This window comes from Momordica charantia, assembly GCF_013281855.1.
Source record: "Momordica charantia cultivar OHB3-1 chromosome 8 unlocalized genomic scaffold, Mcharantia_2.0 BLBB01000008.1, whole genome shotgun sequence".
In the NCBI taxonomy this organism is placed as follows: Eukaryota; Viridiplantae; Streptophyta; class Magnoliopsida; order Cucurbitales; family Cucurbitaceae; genus Momordica; species Momordica charantia.
In genome coordinates this window covers 1,765,879-1,793,850 of record NW_028275166.1, presented here as the reverse complement: position 1 = coordinate 1,793,850, position 27,972 = coordinate 1,765,879, and the positions used below count along the sequence as shown (strand labels likewise).

The 27,972-nt window shown below is 37.0% G+C and overlaps 3 protein-coding genes across 6 annotated transcripts; all 3 read right to left on the bottom strand.

Moving 5' to 3' along the window:
- Positions 1-304: 304 nt before the first annotated feature.
- On the bottom strand, positions 305-5,434 carry CLT2 (CRT (chloroquine-resistance transporter)-like transporter 2). 2 transcript variants are annotated; one of them, XM_022276399.2, is made up of 10 exons: positions 4,907-5,434; positions 4,598-4,743; positions 4,240-4,277; positions 3,859-3,974; positions 2,207-2,312; positions 2,092-2,127; positions 1,930-1,980; positions 1,582-1,705; positions 750-875; positions 305-659 (listed from the first exon to the last, which is right to left on the bottom strand). In XM_022276399.2, the coding sequence occupies exons 1-10, from the start codon at positions 5,308-5,310 to the stop codon at positions 520-522; spliced, it is 1,287 nt and encodes a 428-aa protein (XP_022132091.1). In that variant the 5' UTR covers positions 5,311-5,434; the 3' UTR covers positions 305-519. The 2 variants fall into 2 exon arrangements, with proteins under 2 accessions (XP_022132091.1, XP_087984267.1); XM_088128141.1 differs by having other exon boundaries at positions 4,598-4,642; positions 4,907-5,037.
- Positions 5,435-7,252: 1,818 nt separating this feature from the next.
- LOC111005079 (uncharacterized) lies at positions 7,253-9,714 on the bottom strand. The gene is made up of 5 exons (XM_022276447.2): positions 9,558-9,714; positions 9,129-9,185; positions 7,968-8,051; positions 7,685-7,863; positions 7,253-7,532 (listed from the first exon to the last, which is right to left on the bottom strand). Exons 1-5 carry the CDS (start codon positions 9,577-9,579, stop codon positions 7,434-7,436), a joined length of 441 nt encoding a protein of 146 aa, XP_022132139.1. The 5' UTR covers positions 9,580-9,714; the 3' UTR covers positions 7,253-7,433.
- A 2,308-nt stretch (positions 9,715-12,022) lies between these two features.
- LOC111004867 (E3 ubiquitin-protein ligase UPL2) lies at positions 12,023-27,786 on the bottom strand. Of its 3 annotated transcripts, none has more exons than XM_022276103.2 (17): positions 27,574-27,786; positions 27,271-27,394; positions 25,101-25,196; positions 24,800-25,006; positions 18,120-24,633; positions 16,927-18,023; positions 16,547-16,852; positions 16,266-16,470; positions 15,681-15,958; positions 15,281-15,576; positions 13,852-14,971; positions 13,627-13,773; positions 13,375-13,455; positions 13,064-13,289; positions 12,756-12,895; positions 12,410-12,516; positions 12,023-12,310 (listed from the first exon to the last, which is right to left on the bottom strand). In XM_022276103.2, the coding sequence occupies exons 2-17, from the start codon at positions 27,364-27,366 to the stop codon at positions 12,208-12,210; spliced, it is 11,019 nt and encodes a 3,672-aa protein (XP_022131795.1). In that variant the 5' UTR covers positions 27,367-27,394; positions 27,574-27,786; the 3' UTR covers positions 12,023-12,207. The 3 variants fall into 3 exon arrangements, with proteins under 3 accessions (XP_022131795.1, XP_022131797.1, XP_022131796.1); XM_022276105.2 differs by having other exon boundaries at positions 16,927-17,996; XM_022276104.2 differs by having other exon boundaries at positions 27,271-27,391.
- Between the last annotated feature and the right edge of the window lie 186 nt (positions 27,787-27,972).

The following is a 27,972-nucleotide window of genomic DNA, read 5'->3' as shown; positions in this document are numbered from 1 at the left end:
AATTATCTAAATATGCTATGCTTACAAGTTACACCTAGTAGTTCTTTTTTTTTTTTTTAATAAAACCCAAATTTCAATATAGCTTTCAAACAATTATCAGACCTGCAGTACAAAATCCAAAAAGTTTTGTCAATATTCTCAAAGCTTAAAGATCTCGAAGTACAATATGTTTTCGATAGGATTGATTTTGGTAGTTCTTAAATTCCATTATGCTCAACTTCATCTATTTCATTAAAAATTTAAATATGTGATTATTTATCCTACATGACATAGCAGCATCCATAATAGCTATAATTCAGTGGAATGCATTAAACTAAAACTAAATAGCAATTTGAAAATCATTATACAAAATCAATATAACTCAACGACTTGCAACAAATTGTATGTTCATAACCAAGATTCGTAGACTAGATTTCTTTTACTATTTTTTACAATTTCTAATTTAGAAAATGGGAGGGATGCCGTCGCTGATGCTACCAGCTGAGCCGAGTCGCGGTATTATTGAGCAATTTTGGTGGCTTACTTTGAACGTTGGGGAATGTAGTAAAAAACAAGACCCAACACTAGCAACAAACTGCCAGTGAGAAACAGGGGGCTTAAGCTTGCGCCTTCAGGAAGATATGGCAATGGAAGAGACAAAATATAAATTGAAATCGGCACTGCAATGCCAAAAAAACCAAACCATTAGCTCATTGATTTCTTAACATTGTGTAAAATTGGTTCATAAGTTCTCCAGAGAAGAAAATAACCTGAAAGCATCACAAGAAGAGAAGCAACAACTGCGGAAAATTTCTTCACTAGACTGAGCAAAGTTATGTTGAAAGCCAAATTTGTAATCACATAAAGCAGGGGAAGCAATGGAGCCCCTTTACAATCTGCAGGCAATAGATTAGACCCATTAGTTTCGGCGTGGCGATTTTCTTTGCAAAAGTAAAGCCCATATTTCATATGGGTAAGGAAGTTAATCCATTGGCCCCAAAAAAACCGATTCAAGCCAATGGGAGTGGCTAATACATTGTTTCGTGTTAAGAGGAGTAGCTAGTACTCTCCCTGTGGAGAAGAAAAGAGTGGGGCTGATAATTAATAGACAACCCCATATTTGAGCATGTTATCTCAAGATAGTACAATCTTCTGCATCTCATGTGACAAATCTTGAGAAAATGATGTGCATGGTTATGCAAGAAGCATAAGAAAATTATTAAGACCTTGCTGATAGGGATCCATGAAATGCAAAACGTGTCCATCAAATAAAACTGTGAATTTTTTTTTTTAATTTAATCAGCATGCCAACTTATAATCTTAATTTATATTCATGCAACAATTGTTGTATTACTGAAGTACCAAAAAATCGCAATTCCTTGTTCTACAAAAGGCAGCCTGTTTTGAGTTTAGATTCATTTCCAATATGAAGTTATAGTAAAGGTTTCAAGTTATCAGCTTTAATTTCCGTGTGATAATTACACAATTAAGGCATCATATCTATGTTGAAGGTAACACCAAACTGTAAGTAGTATCCATGACGAATTCAAGATGATAATGGCAGAACATGTATTAATTGTTCATAAGATTGTAAGACCTTACCTGGTCTTTCAGCACCAATATTTAGAAAACAAGCAGCACCATGCATCAGATATGAGGGAAGCTGGGCTAAAGATATTCCTTTCAAGTTTGAAAGAAATGGTAGAAGGAGAAGAACAAAAAGTGCCTGTGCGTGAATGTCAACTGTTGAAACTCAAAAATAAATATACCTGAATATGAGATTTCAAGAAATGAATTTATCCATAAACCAATGGCATTTCTTTTTAACATGCTTTAGAACTATGGAAAAGATAATGAGTAGTACTTGATTATATGCACCACTCAACCAGCCAGATAAGTAAACTTAAAGTTAAGACATTCAATTTCGAGATGAACTTGTAAAATTCTAACCTGAAATCCAGATCCAAAAGAATTGACCACAAAAATGTCTAGTGACTTCCCCTAGAAGCAAAAGAAGTTGAACGAGTTAAGGAAAACAACTGCACAAATATTTATCACTTGAATACATATAACCAAAGAAAAGAGATGCTCAAATAGCAGAAATTTTCATACATGAAGACGGTTTCCAGCATCAATGAAAATAAATTCCTGTCGAGAAAATTCGAAGTCAACGTCCATTTACATTTTCTATACCAAGTGCATTATTTACGTTATTGACTGTTGTAACCTTCATAATTGATGCACCAGCTTGACAAGCGCTAGAAGCTACCATTAATGCTGACCATAGAGGTGCAACTCCAGACAGCATTTGGCCTGCATTAGACGTAGACCCACTGAAATAACGAAACACACAAATCACTGTTGAGAGCCTAAGTTCCATGTCTGAAAAGACTAATTAACAGGTCCCTTCAGAAGCATGAGAAGAGAGGGAGAAGGAGAGAAAAATTACATTTCGCTATTTGCAAGTATGTGTACCAATTAAAGAACAATGATTTAAACTGCAGAGTACTTTTTCATATAAGAAGCAAATTTTCATGGAGAGTAATAAAAATACAAAACATCCAGGGAATTACACACACACAAAAAAAAAAAAAAAAAGGGTTCAAGCAGAGGATAAGTGAATGATGATTCTGAAACTAAGTTTGGGGAAGACATAAGAATGGAAAGAGAATTTTCCTTTAGCATCCAGATTTCCTAGACTATTTGACCTTTTAGAAAGTAAGAATAAATTGATTAGGGAAGTTTGGAACCCTCAGAGAGTGATGGGTGCTGAATTTTAGAAGATTCTTAAATGGTAGAGAGTTCAAAAGGTGCACTTCTTTAAATTATCATTTACGTAACTTCTAAATCTCTCTTGCCCTACTCCCGAATTTAGGAGGTGGATGCCTCTTGTCTGTTCTTGATGAAGTCCTTTTTCAACATTTCATTGGGGTTGGGTGGATTCCTCCATTTGTAAGCCTTATGAAAGGTGAAATCCTGAAGAAGTCCAATGTTTTCATTTTGTCTTTGTGATTAAATGGTATCAACACTAATAATGAAGTCCAGAAAAAAGGAATGGCATTGGAGCTCGAGCTGGTGCTGTCTTCCTAACTTGTAAGCATAATCTTTTGGATGCTGTTCATCTTTCTCTAACTTGCACTTTTGTTACTCCTCTCGCATTCCCTTCTTTTCTTTGAAGATTCAAGCTTCAGTTGGCGCTATGCAGAACGGTAAACAATTCATCATTGCCTTCTATTAATTAAAAAAAGAAGCAAGAGTGCTTCAGTTTAGTGGTAGTTGCACTTTGCTGTGTAATATCCAGGACGAAAGGAACATTAGATATTTTAAAGGGATAGAAAGGCATAGAGCAGAAATTTGGGAGCTTACTGCTTTTTGTCTACATCTTGGACTTTTTGCTTATATTTCTTTTGTAATGAACTCCTCTCTATTATTTGTGCGAACTGGGAAGTTTTCTTGTAACTCTGTTTACATAGGGCTTACCTCATGTTTATACATTGCATTTATCTATGAAATTATTTCTTAAAAATAATATAAATAATTAAATCTTTACCCACAAGGAAACACACTCATTTGGTAATTAATAAAAGGCAATGACCCAATTTTAATGGCTGTGTGATTCTTGTACCCAATCAGCCAAAAGAAAACAGGAAGTAATATGTAGGAGATATTTTGAATTATCAAGAACCGGCCTTTAAGATAACCAAAATTTGGCAGCGTTAATCAGCTTATCTGATAACGCATCCAAATATTAAATTACTTAAAGTGAACAAGTGAATAAAGGGTCCAATTTCTCATACTGAGAATTTGGAAGGCACTCTAGCCGGTTAAAAACTGATAACCAAAATGCTGACATGTATATTATATATAAAAAAATGATACCTTCCAACAGCCACCAGTACACCAGCAGTTATTGTAACACACCCAGCAATTTCATTCGATGAGTACCTTCTGCCTAGCAAAATGGCAGAAAATATGAGCTGCCAAACTAAAAACGTCTGCAAAAAAGGGAAACATATTGTTACAAGAAGGTCGAAAGAAGCCTGAGGAAATGAGAGAGCCATTGGAGATGAGGTTCATAAACTCGATAGGACGAGGAGGGTTGAAATTACAGTCATCAAATTCAAGTAAGTAACTCTAAGCACGTATTATAAAGTACAATAAAAGCATCGAGACCAATGCAGCAAGTGAATACAATTGAAAATACCTTTTATTTTCTTCTAATTAAGAACTTTAGGAGTTAGAACGGTAAAAAGAGAATACCTGACTAAGTATAGGTATTGCTGGGCCGGGAAGCGAAGCTGTAGATGATGCATAGCATTTAGTATGAATTCTATCATTAAAAGAAAGTTTAAAACTTGAATTGTTGCATCTTTTTTCTCCTACGAACCAGCTTAATTTCTTAATTTTTCTCAGCTCATTCATCATATCAAAAGGAATCAGTGCTTCTATCCTAATCTGGTGGGGGAATAGAAAAGCTAGGGGCATACCCAAGAATCGTAACCAGTTACAAGTTACCATACAAAAGAACGTGCAAAGACATAAAAATAGTTCACTCAGCCGCAAAAAATGGAAATTTCAGCCCAAAGGAAAAACCTGAAGTACTGTATAATTGTGATACCTGCAGCAGTCATCCCTGTCGCAATTCCAAGCGCTTCAAGCAAACCTACGGCCAAGAGTCGTGATTTTGGAAGCGATATCATTTCGTCAGTCACAATGTTTGCCCGATGCCGCAGATATAATATACTAAAATATACTATAACATAGCTGCTCCCCCGTATTATAGGACAAAAATTCCAAACGTTCTTCAGTACAATGCATAAATACACATTCCATAAACTAAATTTGCTTAAAGAAGTAGATGCATCACGCATGCTAAAAGTTGAAAAAAAAATTAAACAAATAACAAGGCAGAGCATGAATAACTTGCCCAAAGGTAGTCAACTGAGCTAAGAAGAATGGATATTGCTTCAAGGGGACAAGGGCAAGCTTGTACAGCACGCGGTTTGCAACAGCTAGTGATACGATTATTATAGAGCTTACTACTAAAAGCTTCGCTTTAGCGGGAGGATCTGAGTCGCCATTGGAGGCATGGGGTGAGGAATTAGAATTCCTCGGGGAGCTGAATCGAGTCTTGCCACTTCTGCTCCTGATTCTGAAATTTCGTGTTGAAAATGATATCGATGATTCCTTGAAATGACCCAATTTCTCCTGTGGCGAAGGCATCAAGAAAACAGAACCGAATTTCGGTGCATCGACGGGGCGAAGGAAAGAAGGATGCGTATGGAAGTGGAAAGAAATTGAATTAAGCGACGAGGTAAACGGAGATCCCATGGACGAGAGTTGTTCAGCAAACAGCGAACGTCGCCCGGTCGTTGCTTACATCAGATATTGTCGAATGGAAGCGTCTATTTAGAATAAAATATTTATAACTCCGCAGCGACTCCACCCCGTTCAAAGTTTAAGCCATCTCGTGTTATATATTGTTGTAAAGTAACTGTAGCGTTCTAAAAATTTAATATGGTATGGACGTATGATATCATAATTGTTACTTATCTCTTGAGGTGACGAGTTCGAATTTTAATTTCATTTGTTATACTTACTTGAATTTGTGATTTTTTTAGAAATAATAATGTCTTGACTAGTTGAATTTTAAACTTGATATGAAAATCATTTAACAAAATTCATTTTATTTATAAAGAATAATAATACATGTGAAATATTTAACGTCACTTTTTTGTCAAAATAAAAATATATATTTCTTCAAATGAAAAACGTGATAATTTATACTTGTATTTTTGTTTTTTTGTTTTTTTTTTGTGTATGAGCCTATCTCCTAACATTTAGTCCCAAGACATTTATAGGATTCTAATATTTAAGTAGCATTAATTGTAGATCCATTATTTTATAATGTGACCGCTTCACTCGTAGGCATAAGATAGTTTGTCTTGTAAAAATTGTTTTTCATTAGTATTTCACTCATTTATGATAGTGCTGTGATTATCGTATCAAATTATAATTTTACGATTGTATCAATAAGTTCACTTTTGAATTGTAAAAATAAGTACTTATTTGTATCGTCAACATTCACTACCCTCTATAATTTGAATACACATCAATTATTATGCTCCATCATTATCGAATTCATTCAAAATGGTTCCAAGTTGAATCGTATTAATCTGAACACTTTTTCAAGTGATTTTCATATATAATTAAAAATGATTTAGAATAATTAGCATTTAGTTTCAAAAGTAACTTTAGAATAAAATTATTTAACATCATTTATTAAGTAATTATGATTAAAAAATGATATATACAACTAAATAAACACCTTAACAATTTTAGAGGCAGAGTAGAGAGAGACAAAAATTTTAGAAAAATAAATAAACTTAGAAACGAGACTACAAATTTTAGAAAGAAATAAAATGAGAGAGTGAGAACAAACAAAATTAAAAATAAATAAAATTAGAAAAACAAAATTTTTAGAAAGAAATAGAAAACAAATTTTATCAAAGTTTTAAAGTGAAATAGAAAGACAAATCTAAAATTTAAAACAATAACCATTTCAAAAAACAAAAATCACTGATAGAAATATTAAGAATTATTATCAAATATATCTATTTTAAAATAAAAGTGATTTAGGGTGTGCTATTTTACAATCGTCAAAATCAGAAATTGATTTTTAAAGTATCACTTAAGTGATACTTAATCAATTACACTTAAAATCTTTTCTTTTTTTTTAATTACTCATTCTACAATTAATTCCAAACACTCTTAACCATAACACTCTTAACCATGAGGGAAAGTAATTTTAGAAGTAAAAGTAGCCAAAATTACTCCTAAATGTGCCCATGCAAAAATCACTACTACACATGACCAAGAGTTCTAGCAAAAAGTATATTTAAATGGATAAAATAATCAAAATAAAAACACTTTTAACTTTTTTTTTTACCAATGATGGGAACTTCATATCAAATGCATCCTAATTACACTCTCGTCAAGACAAATTTTCCTATTAATTTCATCCTTCGTACTTTTACCATCTGTTTGCACACCCCATTTTCATCCCATCTTTATTGTTAATCTCTCCGTACGTTCTCACCACATCCAATTTCACTCGCTAATTTCTTTCTACAAACTCTCATAAACTTTCTCCACATATATACATCTTCTCATACATCCTCTTACTATCCTATTTATAAACATACACACATAAAGCAATTGTAATTTCCTTAAATTAAAAAAAAAAACACTCGAGAGCACATAAAAACCAAACTAAAAAGTCCAAATGATGAAGCGTTTCATCATTAAACACCTTTTATTAAAATAAAGGTATAAAAGTGCATGTAAAGTGAAAACCATGACAAAACACACAATAGTCTTGACACCGCTCACTGCGGTCATCCAACAGGAGCAGAGTGAGAAAATAATATGGATTGTTCTAAAAATTAATTCCTTTAAGCACCCAAACCAGGACCCGAGCTTCTGCGACATTCCTGCAACATATCCATGTAGAACTGGCACTTGCCAATGTCACTTCCATAGTGATTCAGGCACTGCAGAAGGGGAAAAAAGTACCGCTTTAGTATGAAAATAACGCCTAAAAATGGCTTGACCATGATCAACTGACAATCTATCCAAGAAAATAAAAGGGAATGAATACTAGACATAGTTGTGTTATTAATAACATAGAGAACACGAAACCTACATCTTGCAAGGCCTTTGATTGACCATTACAAACTTCAGAACCTCCAACATTGCTTGCTGCAGTAGGCACTGAAGAAGGGGCAGCTGATGAATCAACAGATTCATGCTGAATGACCCGAGGACCCATTACAGCATCAACAGCCCTGTGAGCCACCGCACTTCCAGTACCAAAGGCCATACCTGCACATCAGCAAAGAAATAAAAAAAATTAAAAATACAATGGTTATGATAAAACTAAAATCATTTACGGTTGTTAAAGAAGATGCAAGTGCTTCTAAACTCACCTTGAGCAATAGTGGCGCCGAGTCCTCCGAGCATAGACCCACCTCCACCACCTTGTACAGGTGCTGGTGGAGGAGCAGAACTAACTGCAGAAGTCCAGTCAATTTTAGGTCCAAAAAACAATATTGTTAAGAATAAATTGCAAAAAACATCATGAAACTTTCAACTTAACGAGCAAAAGAACAGCATATTCATTCACATTCAAATTAGGAGTATTACTTTCAAAATATTTCAGCAATACAACCATAACCAGGAATTCATATGAATAACTGTGGAAACACTGTTCATATTCTTAAACCTTCCAAAAGGGAACTAATCAATTAGAATAAGTGTGGGAGGTGGAACCAATCGCGACCACTTTCTACATATAATTGAAGTGCAGAGGAGTCCCACCTTGCATTTTGCTCCTGCACCCACTACTTTCAGAGTTTTAAGTTACTAAATTCTCACTCAAGGGCATGTAGTTTTTTTCATTTCTATATCCATTAAGCTTACGCACACCTCCAAATCAATCAATAATCTTGGTCCTATTGAAAATAACAGTGAAACTGAAGAACCAATTAAAAATAATATCAATAAAAAATTTCCTAATGGTATTAAAACTAATATCAATAAAAAATTTCCTAATGGTATCAAAAATAATATCAATAAAAACATTGCTAATCATATTATAAATAATATGAATAAAAACATTCCTAATCATAGTGATAGTGACAAGTAATGTTGATGATTTAGTCGGCATTCGGAATTTCGTATCTGATGACACTTTTTTAGTTAGGGATAGTAATAGCAGGATTATTCTCACAACAAACTCACCCACCCTACTACATTCACAACTTTAACTATTTACATTAGCTCATTAGCCCTTATTGACCACTAGGTAACCCACGATGGCATCTTTTAATTTTTACTTAAATCCAACCTTTGGAAGGTATCCAAATATCCAAGTTCTTATCACCAGAAGGTCCCAAGGGGTGAAGGCCCATCTCCAAGGAACCCAGGTGAGCTACCAAAAATTAAAGGAAATACAGAGGACTAAAATCGCTAACCAGATTACGAAAATACAGTTTCTCCCATGGCTACCGAACAAATTCAACATGGCTCACCCAAAAGAGATCTTAGAATACAGATAATAAAAATCACATAAAATCGTGGTGTTTTACCTGGCTGCGGAGGATTGCGGAGTGGAGCGCGAGGAGCAGGACGGGAAGCAGATCTTCCTGCAACAACAAATAAAGGTCCACAACATAGCACATGCGTCTGAGAGATTTAACAAAAAATACCTCAAAATATTCATCGATATCATATCAATTTTCAAAACTTAAAGCGTGCATGAGCTTCGAACCCTAGTTTCACAAATCGCCGAAAGTCTTGTTGTCAAAACATATCCATCCTTAAAAACATAAATTTCTCTCAACCAGAAATCCGACCAGACTCTCCATACAATAATCACCGCCAGACAACAAATATCGTAGAGAAAGAAAGGGAAAAAAACGGCAACCAAACACGTCCGGAAAAAATTGTCCGAACATAGAAATGACAAATAGCGTAGGAGAATAATAATATGAAGGACGAATCAACGGAATACGGACCCCCGGAGCTCCGACGAGGCATGGTTAAGGACGATAAGGAGGAACGATGGTGCAGAGGAAGCAAAATGGGAAGAAGGTAGATCCGCGTTTAGGGTTAACTGGTTTTTTGGAGGGTTTCTTACCGCTTATATATGGGCCAAGTTAATTGGGCATTTGGGCTTTGCGATTCCATTTTTAAAAAACGTTAAATAATTTCTTGCTCTAAAAATCGCGTAACAGACTTATCCGATACAGCCACGTGGTTCTATTTTTTCCTTGCCCCGGAAGCAACAAAGCAAGCTGATGAGACCAACGCGAAAAGACTATTCTCGAAGGTTCTTGTGCATAAATTAATTTTAAATAATAAAGAAAATCGAACCCCGCCCTTCCTATACTACAGTAGTTATAGTGTTAGCATAATTTTGAAAATAAGATGAAATCCTCTGGTATTAAATAATATTTATAAATAAATAATTGTAGTGTGAACAAGACAGTAGGTAAAATTTCTATTAAAAAAAATCTCTCAAATATCTCTACCTCTTCTTTGTCCATAAGTGGTCTTCCATTTAAAAAAAAAATCTCTCAAATATTTGAATTGAGGGAAAATTTCTAGTAGATATATAATATTTAGTTTCATACTAATTTCCAATATTAACCTTTAATAATGATGTGAGATCCATGAAATAAAATAATAAATTATTTAATAAGATGCCAAGTTATGAACAAAAGAAGTTGTAGATTCCTATAGTGATAAAGATTTTTCCTTGAATCAATAGTCATGCACTCATTAACCTTTAATAATGATGTGAGATCCATGAAATAAAATAATAAATTATTTAATAAGATGCCAAGTTATGAACAAGAGAAGTTGTAGATTCCTACAGTGATAAAGATTTTTCCTTGAATCAATACTCATGCACTCATCCAACATTATAAATTTCATGTCAAGTTCTCAAGATTAAGGGACAAAAATCTCAATTTCTCAAGATTCCAAATTCTTTTGTCTTTAAAATTACCAAAAGGTTCTTAAGTTAATTTAAGAATCAATTACCAAAAACAGAATCCTTCAATAAATAAAGAAAACCCTCATAAATCGTTCAATAGGATAATTAAATCTTGAACATTTAATGTAATATTGACCCAAGATTTATGAACTCTTGACTTTAAATTTTCCATATTAAACAATTAACTATTTAATATGAATTGATTTTTCAAATTTAAAAATTAGATTATTAAAATTTGTAACTGATTATTTAAATTAAAAAGTTGAGACTTTTTCTATATCATATTCAAATGGAAGAAATTTGTGAAAAGATTGTTGGAAGGATAAAGATTGGAAATAAATTTGTTTTTTTTTTAATAATGAAGATATTTTGATAATTTTACAAAATCAAAAAATGAAAATAAGTCAAAACGAAAATAAGTAAAAAATTAAAAGTGAGGGATCATGAATAAGAGATTTTAGCCTGTCAAAAAAAAAAAAGAGAAAAAGAAAGAATAAGAAATTTTAGAAATGGGTCAAAATCCAAATGAATTAAGAGAAAGGACAAAAATCTCAATTTCCCAAAGGTTCTCAAGATTCCAAATATCCAATAGGAGTACTCTTTTCCGTGTATGATGAACAAAATATTACTTGGAAAGAATTCTGGATAAAAATTCATATCCCGAACTCCCATTCCCATGTAACAAATTGACAATTTTTTTCCTTATTTTTTAATTTGAAAATTTACTTCGAGAGGAATCCTGTAAAACTAATATTCTGCAGGCATTGGAATCAAGATTCACAAAAGCCAAATTATGAAATAAAAGGTATTTTCTGAATTCTAGAACATAATCTCATCAAATTCTTGTTCTAAAAGGTAAAACTTCAATTGGAAACAATTTAAAAACTCTGCAAAAGAAAGAGATAGTCCTCTAAGTAAATAGTCATCTCAAAATTTACAAAAAATTTATAATTTAAAGGCCATGTCTTAGTTATCTAGGTGGAAAAAAAATCAAATTCTACACAAGGGGCCGGTTCGATTCTAAGAGGCTTTATCTTCAAAATTTCTTTTAAGAGCCACGTTTTAGCGATATGTAAGTTTAAATCATAATCGAACAACTTCTTAATTCTTAAAAAAGAGAACATCTAAAAGTGATTTCTTTCCATTAAATTTTTTATTCTAAAAACACTGTTTTCAATAAAACACTTTAAACAGCTATAATTCTACAGAATACTTCATACAGCCCCTCTCCATTAGCCTATGCCAACCAAAAAATAATAATAATTAGAAAAAAAGGTATCATCCAACAATCAAGCAAGAGAATTGGATCAACGAATAACAAACTAATGAACTAAAAAGAGCAAGAACTGTACAATCCAGTTTGCTGCCGTAATACAGTTAACATGTTAACGTGCATAGACAAATCACTAAAACAAAATATTAATCAATCAACTAAGAATCTACAGGTATAAAACTAAGGGGAAGAAAAACAGGTAGACAAAATTTCAACTGCGGAAGCAATTTCTTTAGTGATTTACGACTGTACAGTAATTATAAACAATATATCAACTCAACAAGTCATAAGCCACCAACACCATCACCTCCTAATTCTCTTTCCAGCGATAACTTTGAAATGCAATTATATTATACACTGTTTATACCTCTTTTCACAACTGAACTGGCAATCTTTAACCAAAGCCGAATCCTTCATTTGCCTCGTGAATCGCAAGAAGTAATCTTTCCTCCAGATGTTGTTTAGACGGATACTCGGGTAAATCTAACTGGTTGAAACTGTAGGCAAAGAAGAGTGAATACTCAATATCTCTAAACCAGAAAATTAATGGATGGTAAAGAATAGGGCATATTATCATAAATAGCACCATTTATTACCATGTATGAGCAGAAGGCAAGTGATCTGGGCTGCCGTATGCTTTGTGTATTTGAAACTTCTGTGAACCTGAAATTCCTTGCAGAGCACTGAAACCTTCTAAAGGCACCTACAAATATTAAAGAGAGAATGTTCAGATCAGTCACAAATAAAATGCGGAAAGTAAAATGATCAGACCACAGTCACAAATAAAATGTTGAAACAGATTTTGGCATCGAACGGGCCTTTGTGAAAACGTAAGGTTATTGCGACAGATAGAGGGAGGAAAGAGGATTTTGATGGCCATTCGGGTCTCCTTTAATATCATATTTAGTATTTACATTCAGTGCTTAAGAAAAATCAGTATACCTTTGAGGTGCCAGTAACAAACTGCAAAAGACGGGCCTTGTCTTCTTTGCTGAAGGCTTGAACAACCTCCCAAAACCATTGTATGACCGGAGATGCAGCACTATATCCGGAATACTCTGTGTTTGCTCGCATGTCATCCACTGAAAAATATTAACATAGAAACATAAGCTATAATGCTATCATTCAACTTCAGAGGCAGAAAGTAACCTCAATGTGAACAAAGAATTATTTGTAGAAAGATAGGCAGAAAGTAACCTCAATGTGAACAAAGAATTATTTGTAGAAAGATGAATAAACAATGTACTTACGATCAATATCTGGAAGCCCACAAATCAACAATTCAAGCTCCTTGTCATTAAAAATAGATATTAGTTCCCTAGGAATTAATTCATGAAAACCTTCCAGAAAGGCATTAATCTGAGGACGAATAGCCGTTGTTAACTGATGCTCAACAACAAGATCAACATATTGGTACTTATTCTCCTCCGTGACTTTAATGTTCCGTCCACCAGGAATCAGTTCATAGTCAGTCACCTGATGAAACAAGATAGTCAAATCTTAGTAAGATGTATAACATACGTTTTACATCAGGTCATACATTGAGAATGAGAACTATTACCTCTGTCCTTTCATAGAGGATCAGCTTCTCCTCATCAGCATCAACACTAAACGTAAGGTCCAAAACATCACTAATATCATTCTGGAAAGCAACAAAGAAACCAATTCTCTGATTTAAATACTTATATCAAGCAACAAAGAAACCAATTCATATGATTTAAATACTTATACCTAAAAAAAATTACCGTCATAAAAGTGCAATTATTAGAAGGCAGAATTCTTAAAAACCATAAGTTAATACTTTATTCAGTACCTCAAGCATCCATTTCAGATTTTTATAGTAATCGGGATCAATAGCTTCAATGTCATGATAAGTAACTTTGACTCCCAGGATATGCTTGTAAAACGATCGAGTGAAATGGACATCCAAGAGTTGTCCATCATAAAGTGCTTTGCCAACCTGATAAAAGAGACCAATGAGACGTGCAAAGTAACAGTTGTTCAACTAATCCGTTAAATGCAAAAAAAGTGTACTGACCACTCGCCCAACAAACTTGAAATATGAGAGATGCTCCGTTTGGTAGGCAGAATTGGGGTTCGGCTGAAATGTCGAATCATTGCCAACAGTCGTGAAAAGTAATGCTCCCTTGTCAAAGATAACTCTGGACAACAACTGATACCATTCCCTTGAAAGACCACCAGCATCAATACCTTCCTCTCCTTGAAAGTGAACTGTCAGCCTCCCTTTCAAATCTTGTGTTGATCTCATTCGCAACTGATTATATGAATCTTCAAGAATGTATGCCCTCCTAACAGAAATCCTTAAAGGACTATGATGGTGGTCATGTTGATGTTTTATTTTTGATCTAAAATGAGCTCGCTTATTATCAAAATCTATAAATCGAGGGACCTTCAACATAGGGGAGAAAGATTTCTCCAAAAGCCCAGGATTTTGCCGAATAAATGCATTCAGCAGCTTCCTGTGCTTCTCTGAGAACCTAATGAAAGCAACATGTTTTTCATCAACTTTCTGAGTTGGCACTGTAGTTCTTTGCTGGGCAGCAGAAACTCCAGCATCCTCAACCTCAGAAACTGTAGTAATATTCAACTCTTGATCGGAACCAGGCTGTGCAGGATGCAACTTCTCACACACCACAAAAAAAGATTCAATATATGGTAATATATTCTGACTGCCAGCAGGAAGTGGGGGTGTTACACCAGCGGGCTTAGATGTAGGAGTTCGAAATGAAGCCAACATATCGGGTGAAGAATCTGAATAGCTCTCAATTTTGCTAATGCAGGTGCTCAGCTCAAGCCACAAGGGCTCCAAAGCAGCATTGATATCCCAAACCAAAGTAAGAGCAGAAGCATGCTCTTTTTCAGGAAGAATTGAAGAATCTTTTCCTTTTTCAACCAGTGATGCAACAAGAGAGCTTAATGCCTGAAGAACTCTTAATATTGCGGCTCCATCAGAAGATGATGTGCTGAGGAGAGCTTTCACGGCTTCTCCAAACATGTGCAACTCATCCATAGCAGATCTTGTCAATTTTTGGACAGATTCTGATAGCTCAGTAATGAACAGGCGACAATGAATTGGAGCAATGGCCACCAACTTCTTCATCACCTCTGCCACGAGAGCATAAGTATTGTCTGATAACCTAAATAACACAAAAGACATAGGACCCAGCACATGAGTTTTGTTGCATAAAGCACAGAGCAATCTATCTTCATTTCAAATGTAAAAGAATTGAACAAAATAAAATTTTCATATGAAGGCAAGCAGGACTCTAGGTTGATTACACATTAAGGTACGAAAACAATGTTTTTTTATAGGAAGGTATGTGCACAATGTTAATAACAGACGGGAGGAAGGAAAATAAGATAAACTAATGGCGGAAAATAACTACAATCATGTCTAAAGAAACATTTCTGTGGAGAGTCACAACTGTCAATTCAAGCCAACTCACCCTTCTCGTGCTAAGAGTGAGCACAAAAGTCGTAATTCTGCTTCTGGAAGGTTGACTAGAATACTGTGGCTACCAAATTCACTATCAGCAGCGGAAGCCGTTATTTTCGAGTATGCACCAATTTTAGATGATGTCCCAACCCCAGAGGATACACCACCAGGTTCTGCATTCACTTCAGCATCAGATGAGGAAACTTCAGGAGCAGCTGGTTGTTCAGCAGCAGAAGGCACAGATTGTTCAGATAAATGTGATTTGCTTTCAGCATTATCAACGATCACTTCCAATAAATTCAGCAGCTGAGGAAAGAATACATAGAGGTTAGAAAAATAATTTTAACTCCTGAACATGCCAAATATTACCAATAAAAGAAGAAAACATGCAGTTCAATATAATGCACTACCTGCTCAAGGTGAGCTATACTTCTCAAATACAGAGGTTGACTTAGAAGGCTTAGAAGCAACGCAATCGATAAGAAACCTTCGGACTGTTGCCTACAGTCGGTTTCGTTAGGTTCAACTGCCATCACAGCTTTACCACAATTCTGATAGACATTCTCTGATTCCCGTAAGGTGGGTCCAAAAAACTTGAACTGAAGTAATATCTTAGCTACATACGGATGATTTCGGGCCAAATAGGTCAGAGTTTCAAGAACACGTCTTGACACCAAAGGAGGGGCACCTATAAAGTAAAGCCAAAATACATAGATATTACCATTAAGGTGACAGCCCCCAAGAAAAAATAGATAATGGAGGAAAAACCAAACATAAAGATTCATTTGATGATGAACTAGAAAACTTCTGCAACTGTATTGTTTACAATATTTGCAAGACAAGAAGAATTGGAATCAAAATGCTAACTGACATGCATTGGTTTAAATAAATTAATTCCAACACACAAATGGCCCGTCAAAAAGAAGTAATAAATTTGATAGCTAAGAAGGAATAAATCAGACAGAAAACAACAGCAACCGAAAGAAAATCCTCACCATCGAAAAATTGAGGACGTGAATAAATGACATTACGTTGGCAAGCATAAAGGCGATAGGAAAGCTCGGTAGAATTTGACTGGCTAGCAGGCTTTCTTCTATCAAATAGCAACATGTCCATAAGAATTTTCACCAATGATGTCCTGGTTTCGTTATGTGCGCACAAATTTAAAAGTAGCCTCTGCAGTTGACCTTTGTACAAAGGCTGAAAAATGGAATCCATTAAAAAATGATAGCAAAATTAAAAAGCGAAACAGGAACATTCCAAAAGGATGTGATACCTGCACCACACGAAGCAATCGTATCATGGCATGCAAAGCATCTGTATCAACTAAAGGAGCTCCATCAGCTTCAATGAGCCTAGCTCCAAGAGATCTGCGAGAGGAAATGCTTCCACCAGTTCTGTCTAGACCAGAAGAAATACCTTCAACTCTTCTGGAACTTTCACCTCTGCGGTTTCTAGGATACATGCCAAAGAGAGTACGGTTGTGATAACGATGTGCAAATCTTTCGCGTAACATGTTTGCCTCAGCAACAAGTGCAGGCGTGAGATTAGCAAGAATAGCATCAGATGAAGTTAACAAAACCTGCAGTTCATATCTTACGTCAGCTAACAAACAAATACTGCAAGGTCATGTCTTACAACAACGAAACATATTACCTCTTCTCGAAGATCAGAAGGGAACGTAGCAATTATTGACACAGTGTCCATCTCAACAGGCTGGCCCTCCAGTTCCTGGGACTGATGCAGCCTCTGTGCTTGCTGCTGTGCTAGAACTTCTGCTCGAATATCTGGAGGCAGTGCTGCGAGGAACTCTGGATCAATATCTCCAGAATTTTGTGATTGTGATTCATTGCTTGGTGGCTGCACTGCTTGACCCTGTTGGGTTGAAAGAACTTCAGCACGCAATTCCTCAGGAAGAGCATCTAAGAATGCAGGATCTATTGCCCCCGAACCTATGTCACTGTTAGTTTGCTGTTCCCCAACGGGACCCTCCTCATCTGCCTCTCGACTTGAGTTTTCTGAAACTTCAGTTACAATATGTAGAGAGGCATCTCTCCCACTTAGAGGGGCAGAATTACTGAAAGAAACATTGGACCTTCTCATGCGAGCAACTTGTGAATCACCCAATGACATTCTGTCTGCAGAACCTTGCCTATCTCCACCATCATCATGGCCGTCTGCACTTCCAATCTCTACATCCAGACTCCGAAGACTCTCCCCTAAAGTTGCACCACTTCCACCACTTTCTTGACTTACAGCTTCGACATCCCTCACAGCTGCATCACTATGTTCAAACTGCATTTCAACAGGTTGTGATTGTTGATTCACCTGTGTTTCTTGAAGAGATTCACTTACAGCAGGTCTACTGTCGGTGCCATCAGAACTATTAAGTGCCACAGGTGGAGGTAGATTATCTCTCTCCTGCTGCTCACTGTTCTCAACGATAGTTTCAGACCTTCCACTGGGTTCTAATGTTTGTATTTGTCCAATGCCATCTTTGCTTTCAGGCTCTATTGTTACACTGTGTTCAGACGGCTTCTCAGGAGTTGGTCTCCTTAACTGGGAGACAAGCAACTCCTCAAGGCCCTGGGGTATTACACCATTGCTAGAGCCACCACTGTGTTGGTTATCATTGGCCCACAAGTTCAGACGGTGTCCATGGCGTCCACTCCTCAAAGACCTGAAAACATTATCCAACCCTGACGAATTGTTTTCCAAGCTCCGTTCTGAAATAACCATATCACGATTATTCTCTGAAACAAATTAAGCAAATGGTTATGGAGAATAATTACATAATATAAAATATAAACAGTCAGCAAAAAAGGTAAGAAATTACAGGAAAAAGTTACCCGAAGGTCTAAAAGGAGCTTGATGCAATGCAGGACCCCCTAGAAGAGGATGCCGTGAGGGTGCAACATTATCTCCTGTTCTTCCCAAAAGATTATAAATGGAAGTTGTGCGCCCTTGACGTCTAGAGCCAAATATTTCAACTGGCATCACATGGAGAGTTTCATTTTGAGAAGTATCTCTCCCAAATACCTCGACATGGTCAAAAACATTTATTCCATTAATACCTTCTTCCAGTCTTAATATAACTCCATCTTCATCATCCTCATCTTCCTCATCATCTTCTTCCAGTACCTCATCAAATTCATCATCATCCATTTCGTGATCATCATGATCTGTATCTGGATGTGGAAGATGGTGGACGTCATCCTCCTCCAGATCATTCTGCTCCTCCTCCTCCTCATCCTCATCATCATCATCATCTACTTCATCACCATCATCCCCAGACATCTCTTCATCGTCATCTTCATCTAAATTTTCTGGTACATGAGGTTGAATTTCAATTCGAATATCCACTGTATCAATGCCATTTTCAAGACCCCCTGCATCCTCAGGCGTTTCATGCATATACTCATCCTCTGCATTGGGACCGAAAACCCCATCAAGATCTTGGTCGTGCTCCATATCATCTGTAACAGCCTCAGAACCACCATAGTTTTGGTTAATATTATATGGTTCAATCTGATCAGCTGGCATTGACTCATGATTGGACTGTGATGCTATTTCCAGTGACCTGGGTGTCTCACCAATATTCTGAACTCCAGGTTGATTGTGATCAGGAGTTTTTGATGAACTATTGCCCTTTCCAGTATTAGAATCTGCAAATTGAACATGCTCCTTGGTTACCAGTTCCAGGGCTTTAACAAGACCTGTAACAACTTTAGGAGAGTCTGTATGGTCCAGATCCATCACTTTAAGAATTTGAGTGAAAGACCTGACAAGACCAGCGTCAATAAAAGTCGCAGAAGCTTCTGTGGTGATGTATGAGCCAGTAGGTGTACGGGCTGCTAACATATCATTTACCAGGTCAACAAAAGCTTGAAGGTCACTGCTTGGTGGCCTAAAACCATTACATGAATCGATAAATTGATTCAGAATAGAACCAATCTCCATAAAAATCCTTCTCCTTGCCTCACTAGAACGAACACAGGATGCAACCAAAAACTGACTCCCCCTGGTTGCTAATTTATGCTTCCAGTCACCATCAACTTTCTTTTCCTTCTTAGAATTTCGAGATAATGGGATAAATTCATGAAGGATGTGGTGAAATATTCCACCGATGCAAACGACACTTGAGCCCCTTTGATGAACAGGTTTGGAACAACAAACTTCAGTATCCTTCCGAAGCAGCACATGAACCGAGGAGCCATACATTAACAAGATCTCTGTCAACAATTTCAAGATAAACACCACTTTCGCCAATGATGCAGAAGCCTCCTGGCTACTTGCATCATTATCTTCAGACAAAGAAGCAACAGCTTTTCCTTTTCCCTTAACTGCAGCAACATCAATGTCCATATCAGACGATGCTCGAGCATTGCAGGACAACTCCATGGTAACATCATCTTTCATTGGAGGTATAAATGTATATACAGACTCCAAAAGAAGTTCAATCACGTTTATGAAATTCTGAGAGGATTTTTTATGAACACGACTACTTTTTGAATTAGAATCATGAAGCTTGCCGTGCACATTTCCCACAACGACTGGATTCACATTACCCAAAGCAACTTTCACATCATGATTCTGTGATTTCTCTTTCTCCATTGATTTTTCCTTCTCTCTGTCTTTCTCTTTGCCTTTTTCCTTCTCACGATCTTTCAACAAGACAATGTAAGGCCTCTCACCAACCATCTCAATTTGGCAGACAGATTGAGCAGCCCGCATAAATATCATAGGATCCCTGGTAATAACAGAATTTAAACCTAACAGAAAGTTTCTGGGCGTGACCCTCCCATTTGGATGTCTGTTCATAGCAGTGATAAGGGTGTGCCTGATTTCCGATTCCATTGCCTGCTGAAGAGTTTGGGGATCTTCAAGAATGTGACGTATAATAGTAGACGCAATACTGTCGAAACCAGGAAAGAGGCTAGAAGTTGGCAAAGAGAGCAGAGAGGTTAAACCCCCTGCATCAAGGAAACTAACAGCAACAGAATGAGATCTGGTGAGACTAGAGCATAACTGCAGAACAGCATGCATTGTTTCACATGGAAGCCTTTTCTTGATACAGCTACAAGCAATTTCAATAAGTTTTTTCTGATTACCTACATCAATATACTTTGGGGAAAATACCAATGCAGACTGCAACTTATTTTGTTTATCTTCGTCAATGGTCAAACTGTCACCACCAACATTATCCCTCTTCAGCTGATCTGCAATTTCGGGATTGAGTTTCTTCTCCTCCTGCAAAAGCCGATCAATGGCAAGAAATGCAGCTGTTACCCACTTGGGAACCTCAACTTTAACGTCATCAGCCAATCCAGAGTCCCATTGTGAAAGTAGATTTGAGGCAACTGCAACCAAACCATTCTTATAGACAGTTTCTCGTGCCACAGTATCATCATTAAGGATTAAGGCAATAACATGAAAAAGAGCAGATAGTGTGATACTATTTCCACTATCAGCAATTGTATCACAACCCTTCACACTGTCAATTAGAAAAGAGATCACATTGGACCGATTTTGACCATCATTCTGGGAACAAATCATCACAAGCAGGTCTCTAACTGGAAATGCTAGTGTTTCTTTTGCTCGCAAAAGCTTTATGCACGTAGACAACAACTCCTCAGTGCAAGGGAGATGAACTGCCTCTTCTATCTGCTTTGAAACCTCACTTGAAACAGGTTCCTTCATTTCTAATTCAGAGCTTCCTAACGATAGGGCAAGTGCACGAGCAAGTTCATCATCCTCTTGGACATCCTCTGGATGTGAGAACAACCACTCCATAGCCAACTCTACACTGTTAGATCCAACTTGTCTCAGTGCCTCTTCTGCCCTGCTCCTTGAAAAACCCATCTCAACAATTGTCGAAATTGCTGTTTCATTAGGAGGAGGGCCAGTAATACGAGCACTGGAATTGCTACTGACATTTTTAACTTCAACCCCAGAATATATGTGCCTCATAATAGATATAACAGTAGTAATGAACTCACAACTGCATTCAATAAACTGGGGATGGGTCCAAACAGGGAGGACTGCCTTCAACACCATGGACTGAAGGACCTTCACAAAAGTCTCCGCATCACGAGGAAAGGGAACATCTCCACTGGTCAGAGGTTGTGCAAGCAAATGCTTAGTGAATGAAGATAATATAAATGGTGAGGTAACCAGGTGATCCATGAGTCTTCCATAGCTAGCTAAGGGGCCTTGAATCCATGAATGATCATTATCTGCCTTCTCATCCTGCTTTAAATTTGCATCATCGGTTTCCATAGGAGAAGCAGGGGCCCTATTTAGCGTGAAAAGCAACTGGCTTGTCGCGTCAAAAGTGGTCAGAACTAATTTTACAACTCCATGCCCATATAAGCAATTTAACAAAACAGGATTACAGGAATCTGGTCTATCCAGTAATATGCCATCAACAAAATCAATAACTTTCCCATAGTAACGGCACTTAGTTGATATTGAACCCTCAGAACCAGAAGCATTGACACGACCCCCAAAATTCATGTGATCTGAAACAAGGGAGGACAAAGTGGAAGCCACTGCTTTTGAGGAAGATGATACATTTACCACATCATCGCGGCGACGAGAAGGAAGGAGCATCACCTTCCCTAACTCTTGAATCAAATGGGTAGTATGAAAAGAAAGGGATCTCACCAAGTCGCAACAAGAAGCATAACATGTTCTCTGTTTGGAATATTCTTTCCCATTAGAAGCCCCAGTCGTGTCAGAAGACCCAGAACGTGGTCCTTGATTACCAGCTCCAAACTGCAGGAGTGGTGAACCATCAGAACCCATTCTTTGAAGAGAACTAGGGGCACGGCCAAGGTCCCGATACAAGTTAATAAGGTCAAAAAACTGAGATTCAATGCTCCATCCAGATGTCCTCCTCCTTAGTAAGGGATCAAGAAACTGCCTGAAAGAATTGAACCTTTGCTCTTCAATTTCATTTGTATGGACTTCAGAGTTTTGTGACTCAGTAATAGAACGAGTACCATCATCTTCCGACTCAGGTTTTACATCCTCAAGGAGTGCAATCTGCCACAAAATTTCACGATGTACACGTCCAATATCTTCTAGTACATCCTTGCTCTCATTTCCAAATTCAGTGAGCAACGCTGTCACCCATCGATTGTCTTTAGAGTCGGCAAGAAACAGAAGAAACTCAACAAGAAAAAGTGAAGTGAATATTTTTTCATCTGGAGTTGTCCTCGGATCCAGCAAAAAGGACCCAGAAACCAAGCCAAATCCAGTCAATGCTTTCTTCAGATGATCTCTAAGGGAGGAGCAGAATGCCCGTGCCAAGGGAGCCGAGTGATGCTGGGTAAAACCCTTGAACACCATTGTACTATGTAAAGCAATAGTTCCATTTGATGACTGAGCAATGCTAGGTCGTAATAGCAGCTTCAATAAAGCCTCAATTCCAGAATTCTCCACAAATATCCTACATGTTTCAGAATTCTCCATTGTCCTGTGAACCAGTACCATCAGATGAAAAATGCACAATTGGATGAATTGACCTTCTTCTGTAACGAGAGCGCAATTGCTGTTATTTTCTTTGTCATCAGAATCTGTTTCCATTGCAGCATTCCCATTAAGCTTTCCGGATGAGACAATAGGGTCATTTTCCCCAAGGGAAGCGATTTTTTCAATTACTTCAAGAATAATATCAACTCCAGTGCTTCGCAGAGATGAAACATGGCGCAAAAGCTCTTCCACTGCATTTGCCAGAGGAACAATCGCTTCATTCATTGCCAAAACATATTTCTCTTTGGTAAAAATGTCAACAAGGAACCTCAATGCGGAAGTTTCTTTCACTGCTTCCAATCCTCTAGCATTGAGACAAATTGCACCAATCCCATTAGGAACACAAGTAACTGCTTTTGAAGAAGGCAGTATTCCAGCAGCCACTGAAGCTAAAAATGCATCTGGAAGACCCATTTCATGCAATGAAGGATAACAAGTGGGATCTTTATGGATGATTTCACTCATTAGAGTCACGGCTGAGCAGTAAATATCACCACCAAATTTATCTATATTTCCAAATATCTGTGACAGTATGGCAGGTAAGGAGTTTGTAGAATTTGATGGGACATATGTAGCAACCCCCAGTGCTTTCAGTGAAACCTTAATCAGCCTTTTTTGGTTATACAACTGGTCGTCGTTACAACTGGAGCTCTCACCAATAATCATTGAATCCATATTAGTTCCACTCACGCCAATTACTCTCTGTACTTCTGTCTGCAGCCTTTCAACCAGAACTTCAACTCCCCCTAACTCCTTAAAAAGTGATACAGCAGAGCTGCTGAAATCCATGAGCTTTTGCAACGTTTTCACAGCAAAACAAACAAGATGCAAATGCGAAGGGTCTGAATCCTCCAAGAGAGGCAGGAAAGTGGGAACCATACCTGATCCCCTGATGTTGTTTCCTGAAGCTGAGGAGGAAACCACGTGGAGCAAATAGAACTGAAGGAGTGCTTCCACAAAGGCAAGAGATGATGGATCGTTGGAATTTTTCAGTGATAAAACTGCCTTCTGAAGCACATTCAAGAGTATCATACGGTTCCCCCCAGCAAAACTGATACTAGATCCACTTAAAATCCTCCGCTCATGAGATGATGAATATGCAGCTAACTGAGCTCCCAGAGCAAGCATTGCAAGTGTCCTAATAGCTCCCGAAACAGTTTCCTCTGACCGCACAATTCTAATCAACTCATTTGTATACTCTGGTTCATTGGCAAAGAAGGCAACAAGCTCATCATGGGAGTCACCAGACTGAACAAGTACAATGAAGGCAAGAAGGCATATTCTACTATACAGCCTGCATATTTTCGAAGATCGAAAAGCACGAGCATATCTGATTCTGGTCAGAAGGGAGAATCTAAGCTCAGGAGGTACATTATACAGCTCAATGCATTGTTTCAACACCATCAAATCATCTTCCTTCTTTAAATGTAAATCGGGTATGTGTATAACTTTGGAATTAGAGGAGCTTGAACTCGAACTGCTTTCCTCAGTATTTTTGGCACCACAGCAATGCAACTCAAAATATAGGCTAGAACCTATCCGGTACTGAGCACTATCAATATCATTTTCTACATCAGCCGGAAATAAACAAAATCCCTCCTCTTGGGTTCTCTCATTTGCAACAACACATGAATATAAACCCAAACCCTCCTCCTTGCTTCCCCATCCCTGTGCGAGAGACAGGAGATAGCTATTTACAGAACCACAACCAATCAACTTCCCCCTTCCATGAAGTTTTGAGGGATTTATTTTGACAAGAGCAGAAAGAGTTTCTAATGCAGCTATAAGAATTTCAGGATCCGTCGATGCAAGTAGGAGCTTGAAATGCTGTGGGAAGAATAAAGAAGAACAGAAGTATAAAGAAATTAATGAATTATAGCAAAATTAAGGTAAATTAAATCACACTGCTAAGATAAAGAGGCAACATAAATGTTTTTACAATCGATCAATATGTAAAAAAAACAGTGAGTCCAACATCATCAGCATAACATACCTCTAATCCATCGAGGGACCCCTTATTATGGCAATTCTCTAATACTATCTGCATGACACGCAGAATCTGTAGAATCGCATGTTTGGGAAATGGACTATCATCTTCTAAAATTTTATCAGACAAGATAAGGTCATTCCTACAAGATAAATATGTCTTGAAATATGTATCAAAATGCAGAAATAGAGGCCTCCAATGATGATAATTCCCCTGAAATCCGAGGAAACAAGTTTTATATTGGATATTTGAAAATCATTCAAGGTATATAAAAACTTCAAGTTACAAAAGATCTATGTTTTACCACCTTATTGTATTCCCATCGAAAACCAGAAAGAGGTATTGCTATATCATGCAATGGACACTGGATCACCTTGTCAATAAAATCTTTGATTTTGGGAGGCTGCAAGCAACAAATAGTCTTAAATTGTGTCACCAACAAAAAAAAAGGAGAGATACAGAGATAGAGCACTAAATGCTAATCATGAATGTAGAGGTCTATTAACATGCTTGAAGAACCAACCAACCCAACCAACTAAAAGTTTGACCTAAATATTTCCATCTTTTCATTTTGGTCAGTTTGAGTCAGTTGTATGATTAGTATTTAATCGATTTTATTCGATTTTACAACAAATCAATTTGATTTTCCAAAGAGCTGCTTTCTACATCGGCTTTTAGTTTTCTTTAAATCAATAGGTACAGCTTTTAAAAGAATTACTGAAAATAATGGCATCAAATGTTATCACTTGTATGATCATACACAATCTTTAATTTTTATCATCGACGTTCTTTTCAAACCTCTATGGTATAGTTAGTAACGGGTCAAATTAAATACTGCAAGTATATTGGCATAAAATGCCTAGTGGGCTTTTACAATTTTGAAGAATATGACGAAATTATTTTATTCTTCTATTAATTTTGCAAGGCATAAAACTTGAAGCCCCAATGTGTTTCATGGAGGTGTAAACCGCTTCTAGAAGAGGAACAAGCCTCACCTTGAGGCGCCTAGGCAACATTTGCATATTAATGTCATACACCAGCTCAATCCTCAAAATTTCGATAGCCTATAGCAATTGCACGCCTAAGGAAAATGTGATTATGGTCTTCAACATCACTTTTACAACAGCACACACAAACATGCATGCACCAGTTGATTAAAAAAAGCAATTCAGAAATCTCTTTTGGATAATATTTTCCAAATTCCCGACACCTTTGCCAAAAAAACCAAATGAAAAGGAACTCAACCTTTTTAGGGTACCTTTACTTCCACAGTAGTAATATCAGGCTTATACAAATTCTTGTGTTTGGTTGTACGGAAGAAATATATGCTTGAAAGAAAAGGCACCCAAGCTCTCTAAGCTTCATATATATCAAGCATTCTATGCTTCATATATATCTTTCTTGAGCAGTAGGAGGTTGTGTTCCCATGTAAAGAAGTGAGCTCAACTCGTGCACAAATTCCCACTTCTTAGAGCCATATTTTCCTTAGTGATGAGTAATGTTTATTTTTTTCCTTGTGGTGGACGAATTTTTTTCATCTATTGTTCTTTGTCGTAATTATCCATTGACTTTAATATTGCTATGCAAGTAATGAAAAAATAACAAGCGGTAACTAGTAATAAAATACCGGATAAAAAAATTCATGAAAATTCCCGGCTAACGAAATCATAAAAAAAATTCATGAAAATTCATCTTAAAAAAAGTCTCATAGACAATTCATTTTTACATTCCAACCATAAGCAACTTCTTAACGAATTTTTTGGGCATTCAAAATATCAAGAGCATAAAAGTCATATTTAGACAGTGGCCTCTAAAGATAAATTGTCGATGCTCCATCCTTGAAAAATTGCTCAATCATTTGTTACCTTGTAGGAAACAGGCTAATGGCCTCTACCATGATTATAAGTGTCACTTTATCAATTGATAAACAAAAGTACATAAAAGACGATAAATAGCTGCTTAAAATCATATAGTATACATCATATACATGTAAACACAGTATGTGACACAACTTATGAAGTGGAAACATTAACTAGAGATGTGAAGTGATTGATATTTTTTCGATCAACTTAGACGACACCATGCTGAAAAGTGTGAAATACAGCGGCATAACATAAATATCCACATTAGTACATCATAAACATAAATAGTCCCTCAATCAAAATCCAGTGATGGCCAGCTTTTTTTTTTTATTGCTAGTCATCGTCAACTGAACAACTCATAACTAAAAGAATACTCGGGTAAAAGACGGAATCAACTCCAGGACGTTGTAGTCGCCTAAAATTCCCACTGACGCCCTTTCCCAAAAAATCGAGTCATCCAAATCAAAACACGACAATCAAACTACGCTAATCGCTAGTTGTGCATACGAATAAGTGCAATGGTCTGATAATATCCGTCAGAAAGCGGCAAAGAACTCGGAATGCATGTAAATACTCATCAAGAAGAAAAATAAAGATAAGAAAATGAAAACTAACAGGCTCGGAGTCGAGTTTAATAGAGGGACCGAAGGAGCCCTCGCCGGAAAGAAGTTGCCGCAGCCTCGACGGCAAGCTTGATCTTTGCGCAGTCATCTCACCTCGACTTCTCGACTTTCAACTACTGAACAAAAGACAGAGAAAATTACGAATGAAGAAACAGCAATAAATGATAGAATCAAACAGCGCAGCAGGAGCATCAAAAACCCTAGACACTCGAATCAAAATAATTGCATTGGATAGAAAATAAAGAGATGAACTGAGTGAGTTACAGAGAAAGCGAGAGAGAGAAGGAGGGGCAACCTGAGGGAGAAGATGGAATGGGAGCGGAGGCGCGCACATCCGATAATTGGTGAGAGTTGAACAGCAACAGGCAAATCGATGGGTTTGAGAGCGAGAGCGAGAGAGAGAGAGAGATAGAGAGAGGTGGAAACCACGAAACGATGGGGAGAGGGGAGAAGAGAGAGAGCGGGTGGGGTTCGCGAGTCGCTGTGTTGTTGCGTATAAATTTCTATAGTTCTAAATAGTGAACCCTTGGAAAAGAAGAAAAGTTGGTATATATAGTGATAGCTGACACCAAGTCCTTTCTTCGACCCCCCCCCCCCCCCCCCCCCCCCCCCCCGTCTGGGATTTCTCGTTTCCTACACACTACTTTCTTTTTCTTTTTTCCTCTTTTTTTCCTTTCTCTTGTTATTTCAATTT

What these genes read in the sequence shown, in the direction of transcription:
- CLT2 (XM_022276399.2), bottom strand. Translation starts at nt 5,310, where the DNA reads ATGGGATCTCCGTTTACCTCGTCGCTTAATTCAATTTCTTTCCACTTC. An exon ending in GCTCAGTTGACTACCTTTGG is followed by an intron (nt 4,744 to 4,906) that starts GCAAGTTATTCA and finishes ACGGGGGAGCAG; the next exon opens with CTATGTTATAGTATATTTTA. An exon ending in ATGCTGGAAACCGTCTTCAT is followed by an intron (nt 1,981 to 2,091) that starts GTATGAAAATTT and finishes TTTTGCTTCTAG; the next exon opens with GGGAAGTCACTAGACATTTT.
- LOC111005079 (XM_022276447.2), bottom strand. Translation starts at nt 9,579, where the DNA reads ATGCCTCGTCGGAGCTCCGGGG. An exon ending in GCCTCGTCGGAGCTCCGGGG is followed by an intron (nt 9,186 to 9,557) that starts GTCCGTATTCCG and finishes TTGTTGTTGCAG; the next exon opens with GAAGATCTGCTTCCCGTCCT. An exon ending in CGGCGCCACTATTGCTCAAG is followed by an intron (nt 7,864 to 7,967) that starts GTGAGTTTAGAA and finishes GCTGATGTGCAG; the next exon opens with GTATGGCCTTTGGTACTGGA.
- LOC111004867 (XM_022276103.2), bottom strand. Translation starts at nt 27,366, where the DNA reads ATGACTGCGCAAAGATCAAGCTTGCCGTCGAGGCTGCGGCAACTTCTT. An exon ending in TTCGATGGGAATACAATAAG is followed by an intron (nt 25,007 to 25,100) that starts GTGGTAAAACAT and finishes CTCGGATTTCAG; the next exon opens with GGGAATTATCATCATTGGAG. An exon ending in CTTCTGATCTTCGAGAAGAG is followed by an intron (nt 16,853 to 16,926) that starts GTAATATGTTTC and finishes TATGAACTGCAG; the next exon opens with GTTTTGTTAACTTCATCTGA.